The sequence below is a fragment of the Chiloscyllium plagiosum genome, unplaced genomic scaffold (genome assembly GCF_037043375.1).
Source record: "Chiloscyllium plagiosum isolate Xiang-an unplaced genomic scaffold, Cpla_swu_hap1 HiC_scaffold_7, whole genome shotgun sequence".
In the NCBI taxonomy this organism is placed as follows: domain Eukaryota; kingdom Metazoa; phylum Chordata; class Chondrichthyes; order Orectolobiformes; family Hemiscylliidae; genus Chiloscyllium; species Chiloscyllium plagiosum.
Window position 1 is genome coordinate 95,814,466 of NW_028270145.1, and position 27,154 is coordinate 95,841,619.

General features: G+C 41.9%; 1 protein-coding gene across 1 annotated transcript in view; it reads right to left on the minus strand.

The window, feature by feature from the left end:
* Window positions 1-2,083: 2,083 nt before the first annotated feature.
* LOC122551758 (high affinity cGMP-specific 3',5'-cyclic phosphodiesterase 9A) overlaps window positions 2,084-27,154 on the minus strand; it is a 112,348-nt gene continuing 87,277 nt past the window's right edge. The window contains exons 11-14 of the mRNA XM_043694198.2: window positions 19,859-19,961; window positions 10,430-10,534; window positions 7,731-7,877; window positions 2,084-3,913 (exon numbers count right to left, since the gene is read on the minus strand). Of these exons, the coding sequence (XP_043550133.1) occupies window positions 3,653-3,913; window positions 7,731-7,877; window positions 10,430-10,534; window positions 19,859-19,961 (616 nt within the window). The 3' untranslated portion in view covers window positions 2,084-3,652. The remainder of the gene's footprint in view (window positions 3,914-7,730; window positions 7,878-10,429; window positions 10,535-19,858; window positions 19,962-27,154) is intronic.

Genomic DNA, 27,154 nt, shown 5'->3' on the forward strand with positions numbered 1-27,154 from the left:
GGTAGTTTCTTTACTCAGAGAGTAGTAAAGGTATGGAATGCTTTGCCTGCAACGGTAGTAGATTCGTCAACTTTAAGTACATTTAAGTTGTCATTGACAAGCATATGGACGTACATGGAATAGTGTAGGTTAGATGGGCTTCAGATTGGTATGACAGGCCGGCACAACATCGAGGGCCGAAGGACCTGTACTGCCCTGTAATGTTCTATGTTCTATGATGGGTTCAGCTTGTCACTGGCTCCTAACAATCTCTATGTTGGACACTGGGCACCACTATGTCATGCTCCATGAGTACCTGCTACCTGCGCCCCATGCCAATGTCTTTGTTCAACATGTGCCAGCCTCTAAAAACCCTCATGGCTGCAGCATGCTCTCTGCTTGAATGCTGTACCTCAGGAAATACCAGCACTATTTGGGTAATGCTACAGCAAGGACACCCTGCATTCAGGGACATGCATCCAGCTCATCAGCTGGAACAGGCTGCATCTCTGGGCTCCTTGCTTATTTTCATAATACACACACTCTGAGCCTCCCTGGATGTTAACAGCATTACTTCCTTTCATTGCTTTGTGTTTTTGTGCTGTTTAACACAAGCACAAAGGAATGAAGCCAGTCAGGGTTGTCAGCAAGCCCCAGCCAAACCAAGGGAGCTAGCCTTTAGTCAGGGATTCTTGGCACAGTGGGTCAAGGGCAACCACTGATACCAGTCCAGGGCTTGCTCAGCGTGGTCAGAGTCAGGGTCCTCTCCACATGTGAAAAGCCAAATGTTAACCAGCTCCCCGCTTGTCTTGATTTTCCCTGTCCTATTGAGGGCTGTTTTCCTCCTGAAATGAGAGAAAGGCAAGTATTATGGGTGATGGCAGTATGTGTCATAACTATTAAGATTGGTGCAGATGGGAGCTGTCCTGGTCATGTGTGTAAGCATCACAGAGGGCACACAGAGTCAATAGTGTGGGTGCTGGGCTGGTTGACGACGAATGAGGAAGATGTTACATGTGATAATGAGAGTGGTACAGCATGAGCCTTGATGGGAGGTGGATACCAATAGCAGAGATACTGTAAGTGTGAACTATCAGAGAGTAGATGGTGCTACTTACCCTAGCAAGTGGAGCAGGACTTTGATCTTCCTACAACACCACTCAGTAATCCTCTGGATGGGTGAGAGTGTTTTAACATAGATAGCAACCTCAGATGAGGCTGCCATGGTCTGGTGTTGTGGCCTCCATGATTGGTTCATGGAGAGGAAGGCACCCTATGTGGCCGCCACATTTACAGCAAAAGCACTAGGACCCTGACTGCAAAGCAGAGCATAGACTTCCTCTACCTGCCCTGTCCAAAGACACTGGCAGCAACCATCCTGGGCAACTTCAGACTGACAGTGCTCCTCTGGTCACGTCACAGGCTTTCAAAGTGGGCACAAGGGATTGCGTGGATATCAGCTGAGTGATAAGTTATTCCAGAAATGACACATGGTAAGATAGCATGGAAATTGGACATGAGAGATATCATAGGAGTGTAGTAGATAATTATTGAGGCAAGAATGGTCAGATACAGAGGGAAAACCCACTAAGCCTCATGGCAACAAACCCTCTGAAAAACTTGGCATAACTCGGAATCAGCTAAAAGTACAAGTCCATAGAACTTTGACTAACTGCATACTTGTGGACCAAAAAGGTTATACATGAAGTCTGTATACACGTCAGTAGCTGGAACTGTGCTGAATCATACTGAAAGGGCTATTGTGAGCACAGCTCGTCATATTGTACTCAAATAGCTAGAAATACGTCAAGACTTATGCTATTATTTACTATGAAATTGGCACTAAATATGACAAGTTCTTTGCCAACCTACAAGAATGGAAAAACAATAGTGTCTAACTACAATGGGCTCTGATTTCCAAAATCTCTAATTAAAATGTATCCATAGAAAAACCATATTGAGTGTCCTTTCTGTGAAGCATGCTTGGCATTGTTATGTTCTTCTCAGTAATGTGATTGAGTCTTGACTGCCCTGAGTTTTAGGGTGATCAGAGTCAGGTGACAAATGAAAGACAAAAGGGAAACAAACAGATCAAGAGCTGCAAGATCTGTTTTAATTCAAATAAATTTATTTAAAAGCCTGACCGAGGTGCAACAACAATACATTCAAATATCGCTCATTCAGTTCTCAAAATAGCAGTCAAAATGTCTTTCTTTAATATTTTTGACGTGAAGAATATGTCATAAATAAACATTATCGGTAACGATACTGAAAGCTTATTTATGTGTTGTTCTATTCACGTGCATTTTTGCTCAGTATTTACCCTGTTTATTATTTAGTGTTAAGTATAAAACTCACAGATGAACTTTTCACATTGACAGCGAGAGAAATTCATGATTTCTTTTTCCACATTATTGTTTTCAAGTGCAGGATTACAGTACAATGCACAAAATGACTTAGGAAACAGCCAAATATTATTTAGATGATTTCTGACAGATGCTTAAATACATAGATGGGTGGGATTTTGTCTAGTTCTGACAGTTTGACTCACTGCAGTGTATTGTTTGGCCCAGATTGTATGGCAGTAATGATGGTGGAACTGTCACCAAGCCCCTTCATTATTTCTCCGAAAACTGATGGTAACCTCTGGAGTCACCAAATGTGCAATTAAACAAGGACTATACTTCGCTATAGAATATGCAGAGTGATGGTATAGTGGTGAGCATAGCTGCCTTCCAAGCAGTTGACCTGGGTTCAATACCCGGCCATTGCAGTGTTACGGGGCGGCAGGGTGGCTCAGTGGTTAGCACTGCTGCCTCACAACACCAGGGTCCCAGGTTTGATTCCAGCCTTCACACTGTCTGTGTGGAGTTTGTACATTCTCCCTGTATCTGCGTGGGTTTCCTCCGGGTGCTCCGGTTTCCTCCCACAGTCCAAAGATGTGCAGGTTAGGTGAATTGGCCATGCTAAGTTGCCAATAGTATTAGGTGCATTAGTCAGAGGGAAATGGGTCTGGGTGGGTTACTCTTTGGAGGGTTGGTGTGGACTTGTTGGGCCGAAGTGCCTGTTTCCCACACTGTAGGGAATCTAATCTAATCTAAATTCCTGTGAGCAGAGATCAATTCAGAAATCACTGAACTGATGAAATCGGCCCATTTTGCACTGTATTATCACTGTTAAAAGCAGCCCAAAAACTACGACTTGTTACTAATTGTGTTATTTTCCCAACACCAGGGAATCTCTTCTAGCCTTGGAAAACCAATGTGATATTTTTCAAAATCAACACTTTTCATCCAATAATAATCCCAAGTTTTGTAATGTAATAAAATGTAACATTTATTATGATATTTAAATTTACAATAGAAGTATGTCAATCTTTATTTTAATCTGTTGTAAAATTTATCAAAAGTGAAAGGTGGTCATTGCATTTTACTTCCTGGTTTGCTGTCTGTGAAAATACTTCAATGTGATTAGCTGCTTATCCTGCTTGCTGACATCATTACTGCTGGATAGCAAGAAGTCTCATGCCAAATTCAAATTAACATTAGAAAAGAGGAAACGTGTGCCAGAGAGTTAGTGATGAGCAGGATTCTCTGCAAAATCTAGGCCAATAAATACTTATTGTCTGTTTGTTGGGATCATTTCCAAGCTCAAATCCTCTGCTTTTACTTATTTACTCAAATTTCTGCAAAGGTTGCAATGCTTTTGTCTTCTTCAACATGCCTGAGCTGCTGACTTTCTGCTCAGTACTGATGACAATTTTATTGGACTCAGTTTGATCTGTATTTTTTTGGTTTTCATCTTGCTTGTCCAGAGGTTTCACTACTTTATCACACTGTGACCCTCCAGTACGATTCTGTTTCTCCTTTTCCAAGGCTTTCTCCATCTCTGTGTAATAGTCCAAAGCCTTTCGCACAGGGTCAATGATGTGTTGCTGTAAAACACACACATTGCTTTTAATACTGCTGAGAGTTAAAATGTGATAATTCAATACAATGACAAATAAGTGTAAATAACCTTGCCTACTAAAATTATGTAAGAAGTGTGGGTTCTTCTGGCACACAGTGGTAGTGTCCCTAGCTCTGAGCAAAGCGGCCTAAGTTCAAGCCCCACCTGCTCCAGGATGTGTAATAACATCTCTGAACAGGTTGATTATAAAATGTCTACATCCAATTGGCATGGTGCTAAAAGAAAAAGGTATCATTTTAAAACTGAGGAAAATTTAGGTTAGAATCGTATGAGCAGTACACTCTATTTCTTCCTTAACCAAGTACCAGCTTTTTAACAGTTTTCTGCATCACCAACAGCGTTGCTGGTAACAACAGATGGATTTGCAGCAGTTTAAGATGATGGGGCAGCTTCTCAAGATGCTCTTCTCAACGGCAAATGGAACAGGCAATAAATGCTCGCCTTACTAGTGATCCATGAACAAGTGAAAAAACACGATTTACTAAACTCAAATGTTTTGATAATTCAAATTTTGCCACATGACAATTATCAGGAGTGGGATGTACTGGAGTAGTCAGTAATTCTATGTATATGTTTAAATGTCGCAAGACCTTCTCACTTGAGAACAAATAAGATGGAGTGACGTGCACTCAAGTTGAATATTTTCCTCTGTTATATAATACTGGCAATTTTATTATATTACAATGAAGGGAATTGCAACTTAACGTTTCTTTTCTCTTTGGATGCTGGTTATTCCTGGATCGCAGTTTCATTACAGAGCACAGCACAGTCCTGCTTAGCCACTTGAGTGTCAGGAGTCTGACAACTCATCTCTTCTTGATGAATGCTTATCAAGAAGTATGCAATCTGACAAGATACAAAATTTAGAACTACCTGTCTGGTACCGTTATACCTACTTATGGATGCCACAATGGCTCAGTGGTTAGCATTGCTGCCTCACAGCGCCAGGGACCCGGATTCGGTTCCATCCTCGGAAGACTGTGTGAATGTTTGCACATTCTTCCTGTGTCTGCATGGGTTTCCTCCAAATGCTCTGGTTTCCTCCCACAGTCTAAAGATGTTCAGGTGAGGTGGATTGGCCATGCTAAATTGTCCGTAGTGTCCAGGACATGTAGGCTAGGTAGATTAGCAATGGGAAGTGCAGGGTTCAAGGCATGGGGTGAGTCAGGGTTGGATGTTCTTCGGATGGTCAGTGTGGACTTGATGGGCCAAATGGCTTGCTTCCACACTTTAGGGAATTCTATATATACTCAAATGTATCTTAATTATCTGTCACATCCATATGTAGTTGATAATGTTTAACTATATAAATTTCCCTTAGCTTCTCCTGTTCCACAGAAAGTACCCAAACCATTTCAACCTTTTCTCATAGTTATAATTCTCAATTCTTTGTAAATCTTCTAAGTATTCTCTCTAGTATAATTACATCTATCCTATAATACACTGAACAGAAAAATGCATAATGCACTAGCTGCAGCCTCTTCTGTGTTTTCTGGTAAAGCTTGTTGTCATAATCTAGGCCATGGCTAATAAAGGAAACAATCCCACAAGAGTTAGTGATGGTGTATTGGCAATGTCACTCAACTAGCAATCCCACAACCCCAGGTGGATTAGAGGACTCTTTTAAGAAAGGCCCATTGAATTAAGTGCCATTTAGATACTTCACTGACCACTAGTGAGGCCTTTCCCTGGACCAAGGATCCCAGACTAATTACTGATTGAAAGCAACGTATACTCATCAGTACTGCCTGTTAATGCCATTGTATAGGAGAGGTCTAGGATCAGCGCCAATGGCTGAGGGAAGGATAGGTTACTGGATCACTGGGTTTCTGGGTCCATCAATGACGCGCCTGATAATGAAAGTTTCAAACTCCCCCTCCTGCTTTGCCAGAGTTGCCTTTTCAGGTTCCACGCATGGTGACAGGCAAGCCCACTAACGGTTCAACATCAGCGGTAGCAAGATGACACCCTAAATGGGCATTAATCGCTCATATTTGGGCCTCACTTGGTAGCACGTTGGGAAGGATGGGGAAGCATTGCCACTCTGCATATAGTTGTGACGGAGGCAGGAAGGCAGCAGTAGCCAAATCACCATCCTCCCACCTGATTTATTGCCCCCCCCCAACACCAAACCACCATGGCAAAGGACACAAAATTCCACCCAATACTGTTACCCTTAGCTCGGTGTGGTAGCACCTGAATAGTAGAAATATACAAAATGGCCAGCACACACAGGCTTCTTAGTTTTGAGAATTCCTGCGTTTCCTGGCAACCTTTACCTAGCAATGTTCCTTCAAGCAGAGTTTCAAAGACTCAAGCCTATGAGAGATAAAATTTCTCTTTACCTCAGTCTTAAATGGGAAACATCTTATTCTTAAACTGTGTCCCATAGCCCTAGTCTCTCCCACAGGGGAAGCATTCTTTCAGCAGCCACCCTGTCAAGTTGACTAAGAGTTAGGAATTAACCTGAAGGAGGAGAAACAGCTTAAATAGCAGCTGGGCTTGCAACCTTGTTATACCAGTCAAAGAGATAGATCTTTATGGGTTAAAATTATTAGGGTCCAAATGGAGGCACCAAGACTAATACAGGACTCTCTCTCCCTGTAGCAAAGGTTTCAGGAAGTTATCATCAATTATGGAAGTCTGACTAGTACCTTTGCCATAGTGATTCAGGGAAGTGGCTGCAACATGGGGGGAGAAGAGGTAATTCATTATTTCCTGGTGACTAAGCCCCATGTCTTTTCAAACACATTGATATGTTTTCTCTGAGTGGAATATACACCCTAACTTTCTTATGATGAATGGCCATTGGTAAACCTGGTGGGAGCAGGAAATTAGTAAGTTGAATAGGGATGCAGTGGTAGTTTCCATTTTTCATTATGTCTCTATCGTAGCCTCAGGTCTCCAAAGGGGATCTCCAGCTAGTAAACCAGAGACAAGGGAGGAGATGACAGCATGTGTCACTGAACTAATAATTCAATGGTCCAGTCTAATGCTCTGGAAACATCAGTTTTCATTTTATCATGGTAATTAATTCAATTCATAAACCTGAAATATAAAGTTAGACTCAGTAGTGATGCCATGTAACTGCCATTGACTGCCAAAATCAGTTAACACACACCCTCAGGGAAAGAAAGCTGCCATTTTTATCCATTCTGTCTTACATGTGAAACCAAACCTACAGCAATGTGGCTGGCTCTTAATGTCCTCTGAAAAGGCTTAGCAATCCATGTAGTTCAAGGACAATTAGGGATGGGTAACAAAATGCTGGTCTTGCCAATGGTGCCCAAATTCTATGTAAAAGAAAATAATCTTTGAAAGATAATTTTGGTTGCATTCTAACAAGATAGAATATCCATTCCACTTGGAACAAACATATCAACATGTTTGACCTGGTACATCAGAGCTTGGCAAACATAAGGCAATTATTTCAAGAAGGAGGGAGGAGAGAAACAGTAATACAGAACATACACCTGAACATCAAAGTATGGAAAATGCTAATGACAAGATGGGCTAAATGGCCTACCCCTGCTCCCTTTTTTATGGTTCTATGGTCACCTTGATATTGGATTATATTACAATTTATCATTTGAGTTTTTAAAGCATAAACTGGATTTCGAATACATGTATTGTGGCTATTAAACCTGTGGAACCTTCTTCTCTACATGACCAATTTGGTGAAAAAGGCAAATTCCTGCCACTGAGAGGAAGTGGCTGTCGACAAGTCACATGACATGGCAATGCCTGCTTGGAAAAGATAGTTAGAAGGACTGATGACTCACCTCCAAGCTGGGGAATAGATTTGCGAGTTCGATAAACAATGGCAGCAACACAAAGCGGATGAAACCTGTTTGGGAAGATGGCTTTGTCACCTTGTCCCTGTCCATGAATGGAGACACTGGCAACCCTTCTAGCTTCTCCATGTCACTCTATAAGAAATATTTGAACATGTCCATAAGATCAGAATGCAGAATTGCTAGTGTTTCAAATGATGTGTATTTAATGGCTCCCATAGACAGCACCAAATGCACTTACTGCAGAGGTAGAGAACACACAATGAGACCAAACCAGCAGTACAGTCATTGAGTCAGAGAGACATAGAGTCATACAGCACAGAAACAGAGACTTCGGTCCAGGATACAATTGCATTTCTCCAACCAGCCTGTAAGCTCTACATACCCTCATAGTGACAAATTGATATAGGTCTTCATCTCTCTGAAAGAAACCTAATCAAATATCTTAAAAGAACTCAAATCCAGAGCACTTTTTTTTACACAATTAAATGTTAACAGTGAGGATGAAATGATGGTCCCAATTTTCGACTAAGTAATCCAGTGGCAAAAAGAAAAGGAATATCTTGGAATGGAGAAAAAAAATGAGCTGAGATCGAAAATGTGCTGCTTAACCTGAACCCACCCTGTTCCTGCCAAACTGGGTTAATTTCAAACAGGGACCAGATATGTATCCATTAAATTTAATAGTAAAATTTCATCTGCAGAAGTCACAAATCCATAAGCATTTCTGTTCTGTTAAGCTGATGAATAATAGAATGTAAAGTGGGAAATTTGGTTTTAATTCACTCACAGGATGTGGGCACCTCTGGCTCGGCCATCATTTATTGCCCATCCCTAATTGACCAGAGGGAAGTTGAGAATCTACCATATTGCTGTTGGTCTGGAGTCACATATAGGCCAGACCAGGTAAGGATGACAGATTTCCTTTCCTAAAGAGTATTACTGAACCAGATGGGTTTTTCTCCCCCTGACAATCGACAATAGTTTTGTGGTCAATACCAAATTCCAGTTTCTTTGCTGTGGTTCTGTTCGCCGAGCTGGAAGTTTTTGTTGCAAACGTTTCGTCCCCTGTCTAGGTGACATCCTCAGTGCTTGGGAGCCTCCTGGATGAGTGCCACAAACTCCATCAACAAACACATAGACCTGGACCCAATATACCGGCCACTACAGCGGACAGCTGAAACTGACAACCGGAAGCGGCAAGGACAGGCCACTATAAATGCCGGAGGAAACACCACAGAAGCGCTTCACAGGAGGCTCCCAAGCACTGAGGATGTCACCTAGACAGGGGACGAAACGTTTGCAACAAAAACTTCCAGCTCGGCGAACAGAACCACAGCAATGAGCACCCGAGCTACAAATCTTCTCACAAACTTTGAACATCCAGTTTCTTTATCAAATTCAAATTCCACCATGGCAGGATTCGAACCTTGGCCCCCAAGATATTAGCTGAGTTTCTGGATTAATATCGTAGCAATAGTACCACTAGACCATCAAATACCCATTGAATATTCCTTTACAGAGCCGATCCAAATTACAGAAAACAATTTTAACTCCTAATTTTATCTGTTTGTAGGATGGCTCTATTATTGACGGATGTCAGTTTTCAAGCTAATTATTTTAAAACTAACTATTGGAATTTATATATGACCAGTTACTGGAATTAATCACCAGCTGAATGAGCTAAATCAGTTCAGATAAATTGTATCTTGTGGCAAGGTCACGATAAACAGTGAGAAAAGCAATAACAATCTCTAAACTCTCCATCCTTGCTGCTAAATGCTTCAGACGACTGTCAAGGTAGTGCCTGTAAATAGAAACCTAAATAGAGACAGTATATATCAAACAAGGTAGCCATTTTCTAATTTCCAATCAAAAACAAATTCAAACATTTATTTGCATTGAATGTAGCGATATAATACTAAAAGCTACTAAATTACATGAAAATTAAGGATTTAAAAATACTTTAAAATTTCTACAGTATTGTGACAGAACTCAACAGAGACTTTCACTGATGTGGATTATAATGCTGAATCTGCACGCCATAATATTTAGATGTACAACTCTTCAGAACCACTTGTTCTTTTTTATAATTAAATTTCCCATGGGAATCCCAAATCCACAATTATCTCCTTTTTGGATCCAGCTCAGCCTTATGTTTTCAACAGAAAAATTATGAACAACAACATGAAGTTTCTAACTGTATTTCTGACAACATTAATTACATAAGGGCCTGGAACTTTACAGTTAAGAATTTTGTTGGACTCCCTAGTGGACACAACTCTTATGACATTTTAATTTTTTCTTAGTTCTAATTGAAAACTTCTTTTAAGTGCCACTCCAGAACCAGAGTGAGAGTTGATCCAAAATAGGTTGTTTCTTTACGCTTAGAACATTGACAGCTCTGGTCTGCAAAGCTTCTTTCTTACGTATTCAACTGGCAAAGAACTATCTTCTGCTACTGTTACCTGAAGAAGTCAGAATCCTTGGAGACACCATCTGGTTTCCTTACAGAATTGCTAATATCCACTCAATTTTGAGTAAGAGTATTCTGAACATCCTACAATTTCTAGCAAAAGGGTACACGGCAAATGTCAGTATCCATTCACCACTCCGTTCCCATTGTAATTCATTGCACCAATATCCTTAACAAAATGGTTCTATTGTATTTAATGTTTTCAGGTTACCTGATTGAAAAACTCCTGCAATAAGCAATCCAGCCAAGGTTCAGCTACATCCAATGGTCGAGCTTCATTGGAAATGTCGCTTACTTTTATAATAATCATTGTAAGCTGTAAGCAAACAGTAATAAAAAGAGTCTGAACTTATTTTGTGCAAAGCAACCAGGTGGAAATGTTGAGGCTACTTTATTTTCTCAGGCTATTTGGTCACAGCTGTGAGACTCTTAAAAATATGCAAGCATTTTTACAAATGGAAACAGACAAACATGTGGCCAACTGAATCTCTGGACACCAACATAATTCTATGTCCTTCATGTTCTATTGTCTTAAATAATTGAAATGGTCAAATTATGAATTTAAAAGTTATCATTTTAATTGTAAGGCACTGCTGCCTTACAGTGCCAGGGACCCAGGTTTAATTCCAGCCTTGGGTGACAGTCTGTATAGAGTTTGCACATTCTCTCCATGTCGGCATGGGTTTCCTCCGGTTTCCTCCCACAGCCCAAAGATGTGTAGGTTAGGTGGATTGGCCAGACTAAATTCCCCATTGTGTCCACGAATTTGCAGGCTAGGTGGGTTTGCCATGTGAAATGCAGGTTTATGGGGATAGAGTAGGGGTGTGGGTCAGGTGGGATGCTCTTCAGAGGGGTGGTGTAGACTCAACGGGCTAAATGACCTGCTTCCACACTGTAGGGATTCTATGATTCTATGAAAAAAATATGTACACTGGTTTCATCTTATTTATGTAGGAACTGTGAACATTAAATTACCATTTATTGTTTATATTGGACAGAAAAGACTTTGTATGCTTGATAGAGGAGCTGACAATATTCATATACATTCCAAACTCATAAACTCAAGGAGTTAAAAGGACGAGGGCTGCAAGCACATACAAACACTACCATGTGCAAGTTCTCCTCCAAGCCACCCACCATCTTGACTTAGAAATATATCACTGTTTCTTCATTGACGCTGGGTTGGATTTCAGGAATTTCCTCCTTAACAGTACTGTTAAGGTGTATCTATACCACATCAATACCAGTGGTTCAAGAAGGCAGCTTACCACCACCTTCTCAAGGTCAATTAGGAATAGGCAATAATTGGTGGCACAGCCAGTGATGCCCACGTCCCATGAAACAATATACAAAAAACCAAAAGCAGAGAAGAAGACATGTCCAAACTGAAATATTGAAAAAAGAACATTAAAGAAAGAGATGAGTCATGTCATAGAGATGTGCAGCATGGAAATAAATCCTTCGGTCCAACTCATCCATGCCGACCAGATATCCCAACCTAATCTAGTCCCATTTGCCAGCATTTGGCACATTTCCCTTTTATCCCTTCATGTTCATATACCCATCCAGATGCCTCTTAAATGTTGTAATTGTATCAGCCTCCACCACTTCCTCTGGCAGCTCATTCCATACACACACCACCCTCTAAGTGAAAACATTTCCATTAGGTCCTTTTTAAATTTTTCCCTTCTCACCCTAAACCTATGTCCTCTAGTTCTGAACTTCCCCACCCCAGGGAAAAACCTTTGTCTAAGAAGTTTGAGTGGCTCTGAGGCCCAGAAGGGAAAGGGGGAGAAGAGGAGAGCGCTAGTTTTAGGAGATTCTGTAGTTAGAGGGACAGACAGGTGGCTCTGTGGACAAGGGTGAGACTCTCGGATGGTTTGTTGCATCCCGGGCGCCAGGGTCCGAGACGTCTCAGACCGTATCTTCAGAATCCTTAAGGGGGAGGGTGTGCAGCCAGAAGTCGTGGTGCACATTGGCACCAACGACATAGGTAGGAAGAGGGGTGGGGAGGTCATTCAGGAGCTCAGGGAGTTAGGCTGGAAGCTAAAAGCTAGAATGGACAGAGTCGTCATCTCTGGGTTGTTGCCGGTGCCACATGACAGTGAGGCAAGGAATAGGGAGAGAGTGCAGTTGAACACGCGGCTGCAAGGATGGTGTAGGAGGGAGGGCTTCAGGTATTTGGACAATTGGACTGCATTCTGGGGAAGGTGGGACCTGTACAAGCAGGACGGGTTGCACCTGAACCAGAAGGACACCAATATCCTGGGAGGTAGATTTGCTAGCACTCTTCAGAGGGGGGTTTAAACTAATTTGGCAGGGGATGGGATCCGGACTTGTAGTCCAGCAAGTAGGTTAGCTGTTTTTCAGGATGTCCAAGAATGTAGGGAGGGAATACTTGCGGACACAGAGATGAGCTCAAGTGTGTATACTTCAACGCAAGGAGTATCAGAAATAAGGTGGGTGAACTTAAGGCGTGGATCGGTACTTGGGACTATGATGTTGTGGCCATCACGGAAACGTGGATAGAAGAGGGACAGGAATGGTTATTGGAGGTTCCTGGTTACAGATGTTTCAGTAGGATTAGGGAGGGTGGTAAAAAAGGAGGGGGGTGGCGTTGCTAATTAGAAATGGCATAACGGCTGCAGAAAGGCAGTTCGAGGGGGATCTGCCTTTGGAGGTAGTATGGGCTGAAGTCAGAAATAGGAAAGGAACAGTAACCTTGTTGGGTGTTTACTATAGGCCCCCCAATAGCAGCAGAGATGTGGAGAAACAGATTCGGAAACAGATTTTGGAAAGGTGCAGGAGCCACAGGGTAGTAGTCATGGGCGATTTCAACTTCCCAAATATTGATTGGAAGCTCTTTAGATCAAGTAGATTGGACGGGGTGGTGTTTGTGCAGTGTGTCCAGGAAGCTTTTCTAACTCAGTATGTAGATTGTCCGACCAGAGGGGAGGCCATATTGGATTTGGTACTTGGTAACGAACAAGTGATGGGCTTGTTAGTGGGTGAGCATTTTGATGATGGTGACCACAATTCTGTGACTTTCACCTTGGTTATGGAGAGAGATAGGTGTGTGTAACAGGGCAGGTTTTACAATTGGGGGAAGGGTATATACGATGCTGCAAGACAGGATCTGAGGAGCATAAATTGGGAGCATAGGCTGTCAGGGAAGGATGTCGTTGAAATGTGGAACTTTTTCAAGGAACAGATACAACGTGTCCTTGAGATGTATGTCAGGCAGGAAAGAGATGGTCGTGTGAGGGAACCTTGGTTGACGAGGGAGGTTGAATGTCTTGTAAGGAGGAAGAAGGAGGCTTACATAAGGTTGAGGAAACAAGGTTCAGACAGAGCGTTGGAGGGATACAGGATAGCCAGGAGGGAGCTGAAGAAAGGGATTAGGAGAGCTAAGAGAGGGCATGAAAAATCTTTGGCGGGTAGGATCAAGAATAACCCCAAGGCCTTTTATGCTTATGTGAGAAACATGAGAATGATGAGAACGAGGGTAGGTCCGATCAAGGACAGTAGTGGGAGACTGTGTATTGAGTAAGAGATAGGAGAGGTCTTGAAAGAGTACTTTTCTTCAGTATTTACAAATGAGAGGGACCGTATTGTTGAAGAGGAGAGTATGAAATGGACTGGTAAGCTCGAGGAGATACTTGTTAGGAAGGAAGATGCGTTGGGCATTTTGAAAAACTTGAGGATAGACAAGTCCCCAGGGCCTGACGGGATATATCGTGGGATTATATGGGAAGCAAGAAAGGAAATTGCAAAACCGTTGGCAATGATCTTTTTGTCTTCACTGTCAATGGGGGTGGTGCCAGGGGACTGGAGAGTGGCAAATGTTGTGCCCCTGTTCAAAAAAGGGAATAGGGATAACCCCGGGAATTACAGGCCAGTTAGTCTTACTTCGGTGGTAGGCAAAGTAATGGAAAGGGTACTGAGGGATAGGATTTATGAGTATCTGGAAAGACACTGCTTTATTAGGGACAGCTAGCACGGATTTGTGAGGGGTAGGTCTTGCCTTACAAGTCTTATTGAATTCTTTGAGGAGGTGACCAAGCATGTGGATGAGGGTAGAGCAGTGGATGTAGTGTACATGGATTTTAGTAAGGCATTTGATAAGGTTCCCCATGGTAGGCTTATGCGGAAGGTCAGGAGGCATGGGATAGTGGGAAGTTTGGCTAGTTGGATAGAGAACTGGCTAACCGGTCGAAGTCAGAGAGTGGTGGTAGATGGTAAATATTCAGCCTGGAGCCCAGCTACAAGTGGAGTTCCACAGGGATCAGTTCTGAGTCCTCTGCTGTTTGTAATTTTTATTAATGACTTGGAAGAGGGAGTCAAAGGGTGGGTCAGTAAATTTGCAGATGATTGGTGGAGTTGTGGATAGTGAGGAGGGCTGTTATCGGCTGCAAAGGGACTTAGATATGATGCAGAGCTGGGCTGAGGAGTGGCAGATGGAGTTCAACCCTGTCAAGTGTGAGGTTGTCCATTTTGGAAGGACAAATAAGAATGCGGAATACAGGGTTAACGGTAGGGTTCTTAATAAGGTGGAGGAGCAGAGGGATCTTGGGGTCTATGTTCACAGATCCTTGAAAGTTGGATAGAGCGTGTAAGAAGGCCTATGGTGTATTAACGTTCATTAGCAGAGGGATTGAATTCAAGAGTCGTGAGGTGATGTTGCAGCTGTATAGGACCTTGGTAAGGCCACATTTGGAGTACTGTGTGCAGTTCTGGTCGCCTCATTTTAGGAAAGATGTGGAAGCTTTGGAGAGGGTGCAGAGGAGATTTACCAAGATGTTGCCTGGAATGGAGAATAGGTCGTATGAGGATAGATTGAGAGTGCTTGGCCTTTTCTCATTGGAACAGCGAAGGATGAGGGGTGACTTGATAGAGGTTTATAAGATGATCAGGGGAATAGATAGAGTAGACAGTCAGAAACTTTTTCCCCGGGTACAACAGAGTGTTACAAGGGGACATAAATTTAAGGTGAAGGGTGGAAGGTATGGGGGGATGTCAGGGGTAGGTTCTTTACCTAGAGAGTGGTGGTGGCATGGAATGCGCTGCCTGTGGGAGTGGCAGAGTCAGAATCATTGGTGACTTTTAAGCGGCAATTGGATAGGTACATGGATAGGTGCTTAAGCTAGGACAAATGTTCGGCACAACATCATGGGCCGAAGGGCCTGTTCTGTGCTGTATTGTTCTATGATCTATGTTCTTTGTCTATTTACCCTATCCATGCTCCTCATGATTTTTAAAATCTCTATGAGGACAACCGTCAGCCTCCAACACTGCAGGGAAAACAACCCTAGCCTATTCAGCTTCTCCCTTATAGCTCAAATCCTCCAATCCTGGCAACATCCTTATAAATCTTTTCTGAACCCTTTCAAGTTTCACAACATCCTTGCAATGCTTGAACCACAACTCTCCCGTCCAAAGTCCTTGTATCATGGAAGGATCATGTAAAATAACTGAGAAATAACTAGAAAGAAAACATTTCCCATGTATCTACAATCATTTCTCTCCATCTTAGTTATCCTTAATAAACTACAGCAATTTTCACTCTACTCATTTCATCATTTCCCCAACCCCAAACCAGGGCATAATTTGGACTGACAGTTTGAAATGGGCAATGTCAATATTGTGTTATATTTTCACGCTAATGAAATTGAAATGAGGAAGAGATGCAGAACAAATGGCTGAATGAATGTGCCCATTTCATAGAAGAAGCCAGCCAATGATGCCTATTTTTTTCTCCTATTTGATGCACATATACATAAGGCAGAAGATTTGAAATGAAAACAGACATAGAGTATGATTTGGAGACTGGTGTTTGACTGAGGTGTACAAAGTTGAAAATCACAACACAACAGGTTACAGTCCAACAGGTTTAATTGGAAGCACTAGCTTTCAGAGCGCTGCTCCTTCATCAGGTGACTGTGACAATCACCTGATGAAGGAGCAACGCTCAGAAAGCTAGTGCTTCCAATTAAACCTGTTGGACTATAACCTGGTGTTGTGTGAGTTTTAACTAATGACATAGAGTGTGTCATCTTTTTGGCAACCTATTCATATAGCAATATTTTATTCCATGAATAGGTAAAATTCATCAGTTATTTTGAGAATAGTGGATGGATTTAAAATTGATAAATTAAAAATAATGTGAATATGAGGGTGTTGCCAAGAACACTCATCAATTTTTAGGATATATATTGAACACAGCTGAATAGGAACTAAGGCACATTATTATCAGCTCATTTGTGAAGTTATATTTAGAATAATTCATGAATGCTTGAGTGCCCTAACTTCAAATGGGCCTTGATATATTGGAGAAACCAAAATAACTCCAAATCTCTGCGCCACTAAGTTATGAAGAGCCAAACTTGGAAGTTAAGTGATTTTCTTCAGAGCAACATAGCTGAAGATGGGGCATGATCTAAATCTTGAACATAATTTGAGACATGTATAAACTAGATAGAAGGCTAGTGCAGATGCAAGTCAACAAGACACAAGCTATAGATGCAGCCTTCCCAAAACTGCCCATATCATGGTAAAAAAATGTTTAAGAGAAACCTATTTGACTTGGACTATGATGCTTGAGAGGAACATTTTAAGTAGTCTCAAGTAAGATTAAGATTTAAAGGCTTTGCCTCCCTCCAATCAGAAGATACATGAACTGTTCCTTAGGACAACAATTTAAAATTGTGTCACTTCACTTAATTGATTCCTACTGACCATTTGTCCAATGGTACATAACTGGAGTAAGCCTTCCTCTTAAGAATCAGATAAAATGTTAACTCAACATATATAGCAACATTTAATCAATTGAATATCCAGTAGATAAATGTAACATGCATGTAACCTCAGAGAACTTCACTGGAGGAGAATGTGGGACACCTGGAAATGTTGTGCAGCCGGTAATTAATGAAGGTCTTACAAACCTGGGTTAATTAGTAGTGTAGTGGAGGGCTCAAGTAAGATCTCACAGAACAGCTTCCAGTGGAAGTTTCAGAAAGAGGAATGCAAAGAAAGGTGCAGGGAATTGGAAGGATGAACATTCAAAGGAAGAGAACGCCTGCTCAATGTTCATTGGAGGAAACCTGAAAGAAGCCGTGGAGAGGAATATGACAGTGTCATGGTATGCTAATTCTCTCATGTTTCAGCAGTGCCAACTGAGAACAGGTTATGGCAGTCACTGTTTATTCTTCTTTTTTGACACCAAGATAGTGTTCCACCTCATTAATCAAGAGCTGTACAACTCAACCTTCTGACTGCACTGTGATTCAGGAGTTCACTCATTCTATAGCTAACAAAACGTGTTGTAAAATCCCCTGATGTTCATACCTGGAATGAATTCCTTCCTCCAATTCAACAGTATGCTACTAATATTTCTATTATATCTATCTCAAGATAACTGGGCAAAATTTTCAAATGCTTATTTGAATCTCAGGTGCTCAGTATTGCTGCAGGAGAAATTTGTACACTTTGCTAATGAAAGATAGGGAAACACAAGGAGACATACAAGACAACACAGAGCTACCCATACCACCCTATGAGGAATAGGCCATAATGTTGCTGGGGAAATATTCCATTTAACTGTGGGAGAAGTGTGATCACTGAGGCATTGCAAATTGTAGACGAAACCAATAGCATGGCATCCCTATTGTGATGCAGCAGACAATCAAGTACTACCTCGTCATTTGCTATCTCTTTCATCTCAAGGGGTCAGGAACATCTTTCTTTGTTTAATCCTCCTCTCCTACATATTCACCACACAGGATAGAGGAAAATCAAGATGAGTAGGTGAGAATATAAGAACATGAGGAATAGGAACAGGTTAAGAAATAACAGCAATCAATATAGTCACCCAAGCCTCCTGTGCCATTCAATATGATCATGGCTAATCTTCTGCCTCAACTTTACTTTCCCACTCTCCACATATTTGTTGAATCTACATGTTATCACAGTCTTAAAAACATTAACTGATAGAGCATTGTTCCATGCATGATCTTTTTTGTAATCCACTCGTTGGATGTGGATATTACTGGCTGGCCGGCAATTATTGCCCATTATTAGTTGCCCTTAAGAAGGCAGTGGTGAGCTGCCTCTTGTATCACTGCAACCCACAATGTCATTAGAAAGGGAATTCCATGATTATGATCCAATAAAAGTGAAGTCACTTTCAAGGCAGGATGTGAGTGGCTTGAAGAGGAACTTGCATGTGGTAGTGTTCCCATATATCTGCTACATTTTTCATTCTAGATGGAAATGGTCGTGGATTTGGAAGGTGCCACCTAAGGATCTTTGGTAAGTGTCTGCAGTGCATCTTGTAAATGGCACACTGCTGTTACAAAGGCCTTGTAGTGAATGCTTTTGGAAGTGGTGTCAATTAAATAGGCCACTTTGTCCCAGGTGGTGTCAAGCTTCTTGAGTTTTGTTGGAACTACACCCATCCAGATAGATGGGGAATATTCAATCACACTCCTAACTTGTGTCTTGTAGGTGGTGGATAGGCTTTGTAGAGTCAGGAAGTGAGTCACTCATTGCAGTATTCCTCACCTCTTGTGGCTGTTGTGTCTGTGTGGTGAATCTGGCTGAGTTTCAGTTTTATCCTGACAATTCCCTTCAGGATTTTGTATGTTTCATAAGAGTTCACGGAATATCAACCCACTTTACTCACCATATCATCATAGGCCAAGGTCTCAATCTCTAGAATTAATCTATTGATCTTTCACTGTACTACCTCCAATGCAGTACGGATTAAATATTTCCTTAAGCATAGAAACTAAAGCTTACATCATATTCTGTATGTGATTTCACCAAGTCCCTATTTGTATCAAAACATCTTTACTCCTGTATACCAATCCTCTTTCAATAAAGGCCAATTTGCCATTGCCTTCCTAATTTCACAAATTTTCCATGGTAGGGAGAGTGGCACTGAATATGGCACCACAAAGACACCAGACACAGGGATCAGAGATGATACAAGAACTAAAAGCCAAGGGCATGGACGATGTTTTTTACTGAGTTCTCCCTTCAGTGCCCAGATACAGCTGTTTGGCTGGTGTGAACATGTTCCAGCTGTATCATGGAACGGCTGTTTAACTTAAACATTTTTAAGGACAAATGAATTTTGCTTACAACTTATGTGTATTTGCCCAGAAAGTTGGAAAATTATATTGTGAGAAATGAGTTTCTGAGAGGAACCCCAATTCAGTTAAAGCAAAGGCAGAGAATCCTCATGTACTGAAAGTATATGTTTTCATACATCTCTGAAGGTCTGGATAAAATAGAGAAATACATACTGCTAAATGTTTACTAATCAAACTTCACTTTTCTTGCCCCATCATTTTGATTAATTGCTTTTCTAATTAATTTGCACTTGAGGAGATCACGTCATTTAAATAAGCTTTGCATATACCCTGTTTACAGATTAGCAGTGTTCCAGTTTCTAATTGTCCACATTACATGCGAGGATAACAGGCTCTATATAGAGCTCAGACTTCCACCCCTGAATAATACATATAACAAAATTATAGCGTTATCCACACCAATGTCTCATTCATTTAGGTTGTACAGCAAACTAAATGACTGTGAGGCAGTGACTCTAAGAGTGTGGCTGAAATAACTTGGTACTCACGATGTCCTTGTGGTTTTTGTTGTTAAAATCAAACACTGACACAATGGATCTGAACTGATTCAGAATCTCATTATGACGAGTCATGTCTGTGGCAAGAACACACCTGATGGAAGATAAAATTGACATTAGTTCAAGAGTCTGCAGAGGTGTTCCACCTTGTCCATATACATAGGTACCTATTTCCAAATGCAGAGAGGAATTTCACCCATCAGCAACATCAAGTGTGCTGCATTTGATCTTCTGACATGATAGGAAGAGACAAGGTTTCTCCACTGCCCACCCAGAAACCCAACAGATTGCACAGAGTATTAAAAATTACTTTTTAATTTAGATATGTACAGACAGGAGTTACTATTTGTTTAGACTACTTTTTCATTGAAGCCATGTTGTTTTTGTCATGATACTAATAAATATGGACTAATGATTTTCAAAGTCCATCACCTTATTTTAGTAACTGGTTACTTTCATGGACTGAAATCACTTTTAAAAAGGAAAAACACTGACACAATATATCCAGTTAAAAATCACACAACACCAGGTTATAGTCCAACAGGTTTAATTGGAAGCACACTAGCTTTCGGAGCGACGCTCCTTCATCAGGTGATTGTGGAAGGAGCGTCGCTCCGAAAGCTAGTGTGCTTCCAATTAAACCTGTTGGACTATAACCTGGTGTTGTGTGATTTTTAACTTTGTACATCCCAGTCCAACACCGGCATCTCCGAATCATAATATATCCAGGGTGAGTATTTGATCACACAGGTTAGCCAAGCTTCAGGAAATCAATGTGAAATAAACAAAATCATCTTGAACCGTAACTAACATTTTCTCAAAAGACATTGAAAAGTAGTGTACCCTGTCAGGCATGGAAAGGCTCTCATTTCCCCTTTTTAATTCACATTTCTAGAGCGAGTTTCACATATTGGAGATGAAAGGCATAATCCGCATTATCAAACTTTTAAATAGTGAACTCAGCTGCTACAATACATAAACCAGCTTATATTTCAGCCAATTGCTTGTGGCTGACCAGGGGTGATGGATTTGTGACTGCAAAACTGGAGGAAGCTCTCTCTTTCTCAGCCACTCAGAAATTAAAAGTGCTTGATAACGGAAATGATTAAAAAGAGAAATCAGAACTACTCCCCCCCTCCCCCCAACTCCCTCCTCACCCCCACTCCCCCCCACACCACCGCCTCCCCTAACTCCACCCCCCCATCTCAAACAACAACTGAAATATTGGTTTCTGTTGAAGATCCAAGACATCAATTAAACAGCCTTGATCACAAATTAAATATCTGGATTAGTGGTGCTGGAAGAGCACAGCAGTTCAGGCAGCATCCGAGGAGCAGTAAAATCGACGTTGCGGGCGAAAGCCCTTCATCAAGAATACAGGCAGAGTTACCTTGAGCCACCTAGGGCACTGGATGACATCCTGCCCCTACAATATTCACAAGGACTTTTCCCCCACTGCTCTCTATAGCAAAGAGTTCCAAAGACTCAGAACACTCGGTAGAAGAAATTTCTCCTCATCTCAAGTCTTAAATTGGCATCCCTTCATTTGGAGATGATGTCTTGTGATCCTAGACTCCCATGTGAGGAGTCAAAACATATGGCACTGGAAAAACACAGCCATCACACGTTTTGGCTCTGATCTCCATCATCTGCAGTCCTCACTTTCTCCTATCCCATGCCTCTCAGCATTTGTCTTAATACTCCTGTAGTTTTCAGTGAGATTGATCCTCTCCACCCTTCAGGCAATCTGCCTGTGTTCTTGATGGAGGGCTTTTGCCCAAAACATCAATTTTACTGCTCCTCAGATGTTGCCTGAACTGCTGTGCTCTTCCAGCACCACTAATCCAGATATCTGGTTTCCAGCATCTGCAGTCATTGTTTTAACCACAAATTAAATATTTCTATGCAAAAGACATCCTAAGTTTTTTTAACTGTATTTTTTTCCATCTTCCTTTGTAGTGGATTCTATCTTGTTTAAATTTTTTCGTGACTATGTATATGCATCATTGATAAGGTTCCCCATGATAAGCTCAGTCATAAAGTCAGGAAGTATGGGATACAGGGAGATTTGGCTATCTGGATTCAGAATTGGTTGGCTGACAGAAGGCAGAGAGTGGTTATAGATGGAAAGTATTCTGCCTGGAGGTCAGTGTTGTGTGAGGTCCCGCAGAGCTCTGTTCTTGGGCCTCTGCTCTTTGTAGTTTTTATAAATGACTTGAATGAGGAGGTTGAGGGGAGGGTTAGTAAATTTGCAGACGTCACAAAGGTTGGAGGTGCTGTCGATAGTATTGATGGCTATTGCAGGCTGCACCGCGACATAGACAGGATGCAGAGCTGGGCTGAGAAATGGCAGATGGAGTTCAACCTGGATAAATGTGAAGTGATGCATTTTGGAAGGTCGAACTCGAATGCTGAATACAGGATTAAAGACAGGATTCTTGACAATGTGGAGGAACGGAGGGATCTTGCTGTGCAAATACATAGATCCCTCAAAGTTGCCACCCAAGTGGATAGGGTTGTTCAGAAAGCATATGATGTTTTGCCTTTCATTAACAGGGGATCGAGTTTAAGAGCCGCAAGACTTGTTACAGCTCTACAAGTCCCTGGTGAGACCCCACTTGGAATATTGTGTCCAGTTCTGGTCGCCCTACTATAGGAAAGATACAGAGGCTTTGGAGAGCGTGCAAAGAAGGTTTACCAGGATGCTGCCTGGACTGGAGGGCTTGTCTTATGAAGAGAGGTTGAATAAACTCGGACTTTTCTCTCTGGAGAGAAGGAGGAAGAGAGGAGACCTGATCGAGGTATACAAGATAATGAGAGGAATGGATGGAGTCAATAGCCAAAGACTTTTCCCCAGGGCAGGATTGACTGGTACAAAGGTTCGTAAATTTTAAAATATTAGGAGTAAGGTATAGAGGGGACATCAAAAGAAGATTCTTTATGCAGAGAAATGTGAATGCATGGAATGTGTTGCCAGCAGTGGTGGTGGAAGCACAGTCATTAGGAACATTTAAGTGACTGCTGGACATGAACATGGAGGGGTGAGTTGAGGGGTGCATAGATTAAATTATTTTATTTTACATTAGGATTAACCCTCTGCACAACATTGAGGGCCGAAGGGCCTGTTCTGTGCTGTACTTTTCTATGTTCTAAGAAATTCTTGTAATTGGTTCCATACTGATGCAGTGGGCATTGTTACATTTTTAGTAAAGACAGGTAAAGCCTCATACTAAAAAATAATTTTTAGTTTTGTTTTGGCCAATTAAAGAGATTGAAATGAGGGAGCTGGATCCCCCCTCCTCACTGTTCATAACAGTTATAAGGCAATAATGATTCAATTGCCTTATAACTGTTAAGAGCAGTGAGGAGGGGGGAACCAGATCCCTCATTTCAATCTCTTAATTGGCCAAAACAAAACTAAAAATTATTTTTTAGTATGAGGCTTTACCTGTCTTTACTAAAAATGTAACAATGCCCACTGCATCAGTATGGAACCAATTACAAGACTTCAATCATTGGGCAATAATGAATTTTTTTTCTAAATTTGAAGTGATTTAGCTGCTTTTGTGCAACACTAAGAATTTTGCAGCATTTCTGCAGCCTCTTTTCTGTTTTCCTTCAACATCGCTCAAGACAGATTACTAAGTATTTCCACCAAGCAGCACTCACTCTGTCTGAAAGTATTAGATATCCAAATTTGATGACAACACAATAAACAGCAGAGAATAAATGAGGCAAAATATCAATACTACATATGCAATTGGGCTGACATACTGCATTTGAAAATCAAATTTCAACCAACAAAGTTAACAAGTAAGATGAAAGATGTGGAATAGAGAACTGCAATGAATATAACTGAATTACAGGCTTTGAGAGGATCTGGGAATAATAATATACACATCAATGTCCAGCTGGTCTGATGCAGCAGTTTCAAAACATAATTGAGTGATAAGATGGAGATAAATGTTCTACGAACCTGCGTACAGCTTGCATCCTTGCAGGGCATGGCAGGGGTTCAGGAGTGAGAAATTGGGCACAGGGCCACATACACATAATTTGCATTGTTCCCAATTTCCCAACAAGTAGTTTGCAGGTCAGTGGGAAAGTAAAACAAGGTTGCATTACCAGTAAAGGAGAAGCTGGATTATCACAGAAAGGCTCAGGAACATTTTCTTGGTCTGTGGAACGAGGCAATGGGAATCTGACCCTGACTTCTTTAAGCGAGACCCTCTTCCCAATTTTCCTTTAATGTCATGGCTCCCTTCTGTATTTTGTGCTGGTCAAGGCATTTAACTGGCAAGGCACAAATGATTCAGGAAGGTAGTTGAAACAAAGAAGTTTTTTATTTCACTAAAGATGAACACAATTGCAGGAAGTTGAGTAGGTTGAGCTTGTATTCATTGGAGTTTGGGAGAATGAGAAACACATAAGGTTCTTAAGGAGCTTGTCAGAGTAAATGCAGAAAGGTTGTTTCTTCGTTGGGAGAGAAAGCAGAATTTCAGAGCAAAGGGTCATATATTTAGACAGAAATGGTGAGGAGTAATTTTCTCTCAGAGGTTAATGATATGAAGAATTAATTACTGAAGAGGGCTGTCAAGACTGGGTCGTTAAGTGTATGGAAGGCTGAGATAGACTAATTCTTCATCAGTAAGGGACTCAAAAGTAATGGGGATAAGGCAGGAAACTGGAGTTGAGGAACAGCCATGATCTAATTGAATGACAGAGCAGACTCAATGGGCTGAATGGCCTACATCTGCTCTCATGTCTTACGGTCTTATATCAGTTTGATCTGTTAAGAGAATTTGACCTTGATCATTGGTTATTATTAATATTAAGTCTTGGTGATGTTTATTACCCAGGAGAAAAGATCCAAAAATCTATCCCAATAATTCTGTATCTGAAATGATTTTAATGTCACCAACTGCCTGTGGTCTAACGACTCTCCATTCTTCACCCTAGTCCAATGTGTGTCTTTTAGGAGTCTTGCACAATAATCTTCTGTTAAAGTGTCTGCTATATAAACAAAACCAATTTCATTGCTATTCAGTGCAACAAATGTTTTTTTCTTTAACTTCTGTAAATGAACATACTAACAGACAATTTGACATGGCCATTTTGTCTTTCAATCTGCTCCTCCACTCAATAAGATCCTGGGTGATCTGGTTCTGGTCTCAACTGCACTTCCCTATCTGACCCAGATAACCTGTTTATCAAAAATCTAACCTCACCTTGAATAAAGTTAAAGACCCAAATTCTGTTACTTTCTAGGGAAGAGAATTCCAAACTCTAACAACCCCTTTAAGCAGAAAATTTCTCATGGCGTATCTGTTTATGGTCTGCACATTCCTAAGAGGAAGTGAGGACTGCAGATGCTGGAGATCAGAGTCGAAGAGCGTGGTGCTGGAAAAACGCAGCCGGTCAGGCAGCATCTGAGGAGCAGGAGAATCGACTTTTGAGCATAAGCCCTTCATCAAGAATGAGGCTTCTGGCCCAATGCGGCTGAGAGATAAATGGGAGGTGGGTGGGGAGGGGGTTGGGGGGGGTGGAGGGTAGCTGGGTGGAAGGCAGCTAGGATTATGATAGGTAGATGGAGGTGGGGGTAAAGGCAATAGGTTGGAGAGGTGGGTGTAGCAGATTGGTGAGAAGGAAGATAGACAGGTAGGAAAGTTCAACAGGCAGTGCCAAGTTGGAAGTTTGGAACTGGGATAAGATGGGGGAGCGGACATGAGGAAACTGGTGAAATCCACATTGATCCCGTGTGGTTGGAGGGTCCCAAGGTGGAAGATGACGCTTTCTTCCTCCAGGTGTCAAGTGGCTAGAGTTTGGCGGTGGAGGAAGCCCAGGATTTGCGTGTCATTGGAGGAGTGAGAGCAGGAGTTAAAGTGTTCGACCACCAGGTAGTGGGATTGCTGAGTGCGAGTGTCCCACAGATGTTCTCTGAAACGTTCTGCAAGTTGGCATCCTGTCTCCTCAATATAGTGGTGACCACATTAAGAACAACGGACACAGTAGATAATGTATGTGGAGATACAGGTAAATCTCTGTTGGATGTGGAAGGATCCTTTGGGACCTTGAACAGTAGTAAGGGGGAAGGTGTGGGCACAGATTGTGCACTTCTTGCAGTGGCAGGGGAGGGTGCTGGGTGTGGAGGGTGGGTTGGTGGAGTGCGTGGACCTAAAAAGGGAGTCACGGAAGGAATGATCTCTCCAGAAATCAGGGGTTGGGAGGGAAATATATCCCTGGTGGTGGGGTCTGCTTGCAGGTGGCAGAAATGGAGGAGTTCTTGATCTATGAGGTTGGAGGCTGTTGGTGGGAGATCCCCTGAGGTGATGAGATTTTGGATGGTTTGGGAGATGATGGTTTGCTGATGAGGGTTGAACCTCACTGCCCTGAGGCTGAACACTTTAACTCCCCTCCCACTCTGCCAAGGAAATGCAAGTCGTGGGCCTCCTCCATCGTCAGACTCTAGCTACCCGATGCCTGAAGGAAGAATGCCTCATCTTCCGCCTTGGGACCCTCCAACCACATGGGATCAATGTGGATTTCACCAGTTTCCTCATTTCTGCTCCCCCACCTTATCCCAAATTCCAACTCGGCACTGCCCTCTTGAACTGTCTTACCTGTCCATCTTCCTTCACACCTATCCACTCCACCCTCCTCTCCAACCTATGACCTTTACCCCCACCTTCATCTATCCATCGCATTCCCAGCTACCTTCCCTCCAGCAGCACTCCCCAACCCTCCCATTTATCTCTTAGCCCCATTGGGCCACAAGCCTCATCCTGATGAAGGGCTTACGCTTGAAATGTCAATTCTCCTGTCCCTCAGATGCCTCCTGACTGCTGTGCTTTTCCAGTACCACACTCGTCAGCTCCACATTCCAGCCTACCCCTGGCAACCTTTGACTTCATTGTTAGGCAAGAACATACATACGTTTACTACAAATTACTTAATGACCCTGCCTCCACAGGACTCAGGAGATCCCAACAACTCTCACCTCTCTAAGGGAAAAGAATATTTTCATTTCTAGCTTAAATGGGAGATCCTAATTTTTAAACTATATTCTCTAGTGTTGGCCTCTCCCACAAGGATATTGGTAAGGCCTTTTCTGATGTATTGTGTCCAGTTCTGGTCGCACTGTTGTAGGAAGGATATTATTAAACTGGAGAGTGTTCAGAAAAGACTTACCAGGATGTGGCCAGGAGTGGAGAATTTGCAATATAAAAATAGACTAGAAAGACTGAGACTTTTTTCACGGGAGCATAGGAGGTTGAAGGGTGACCTTAT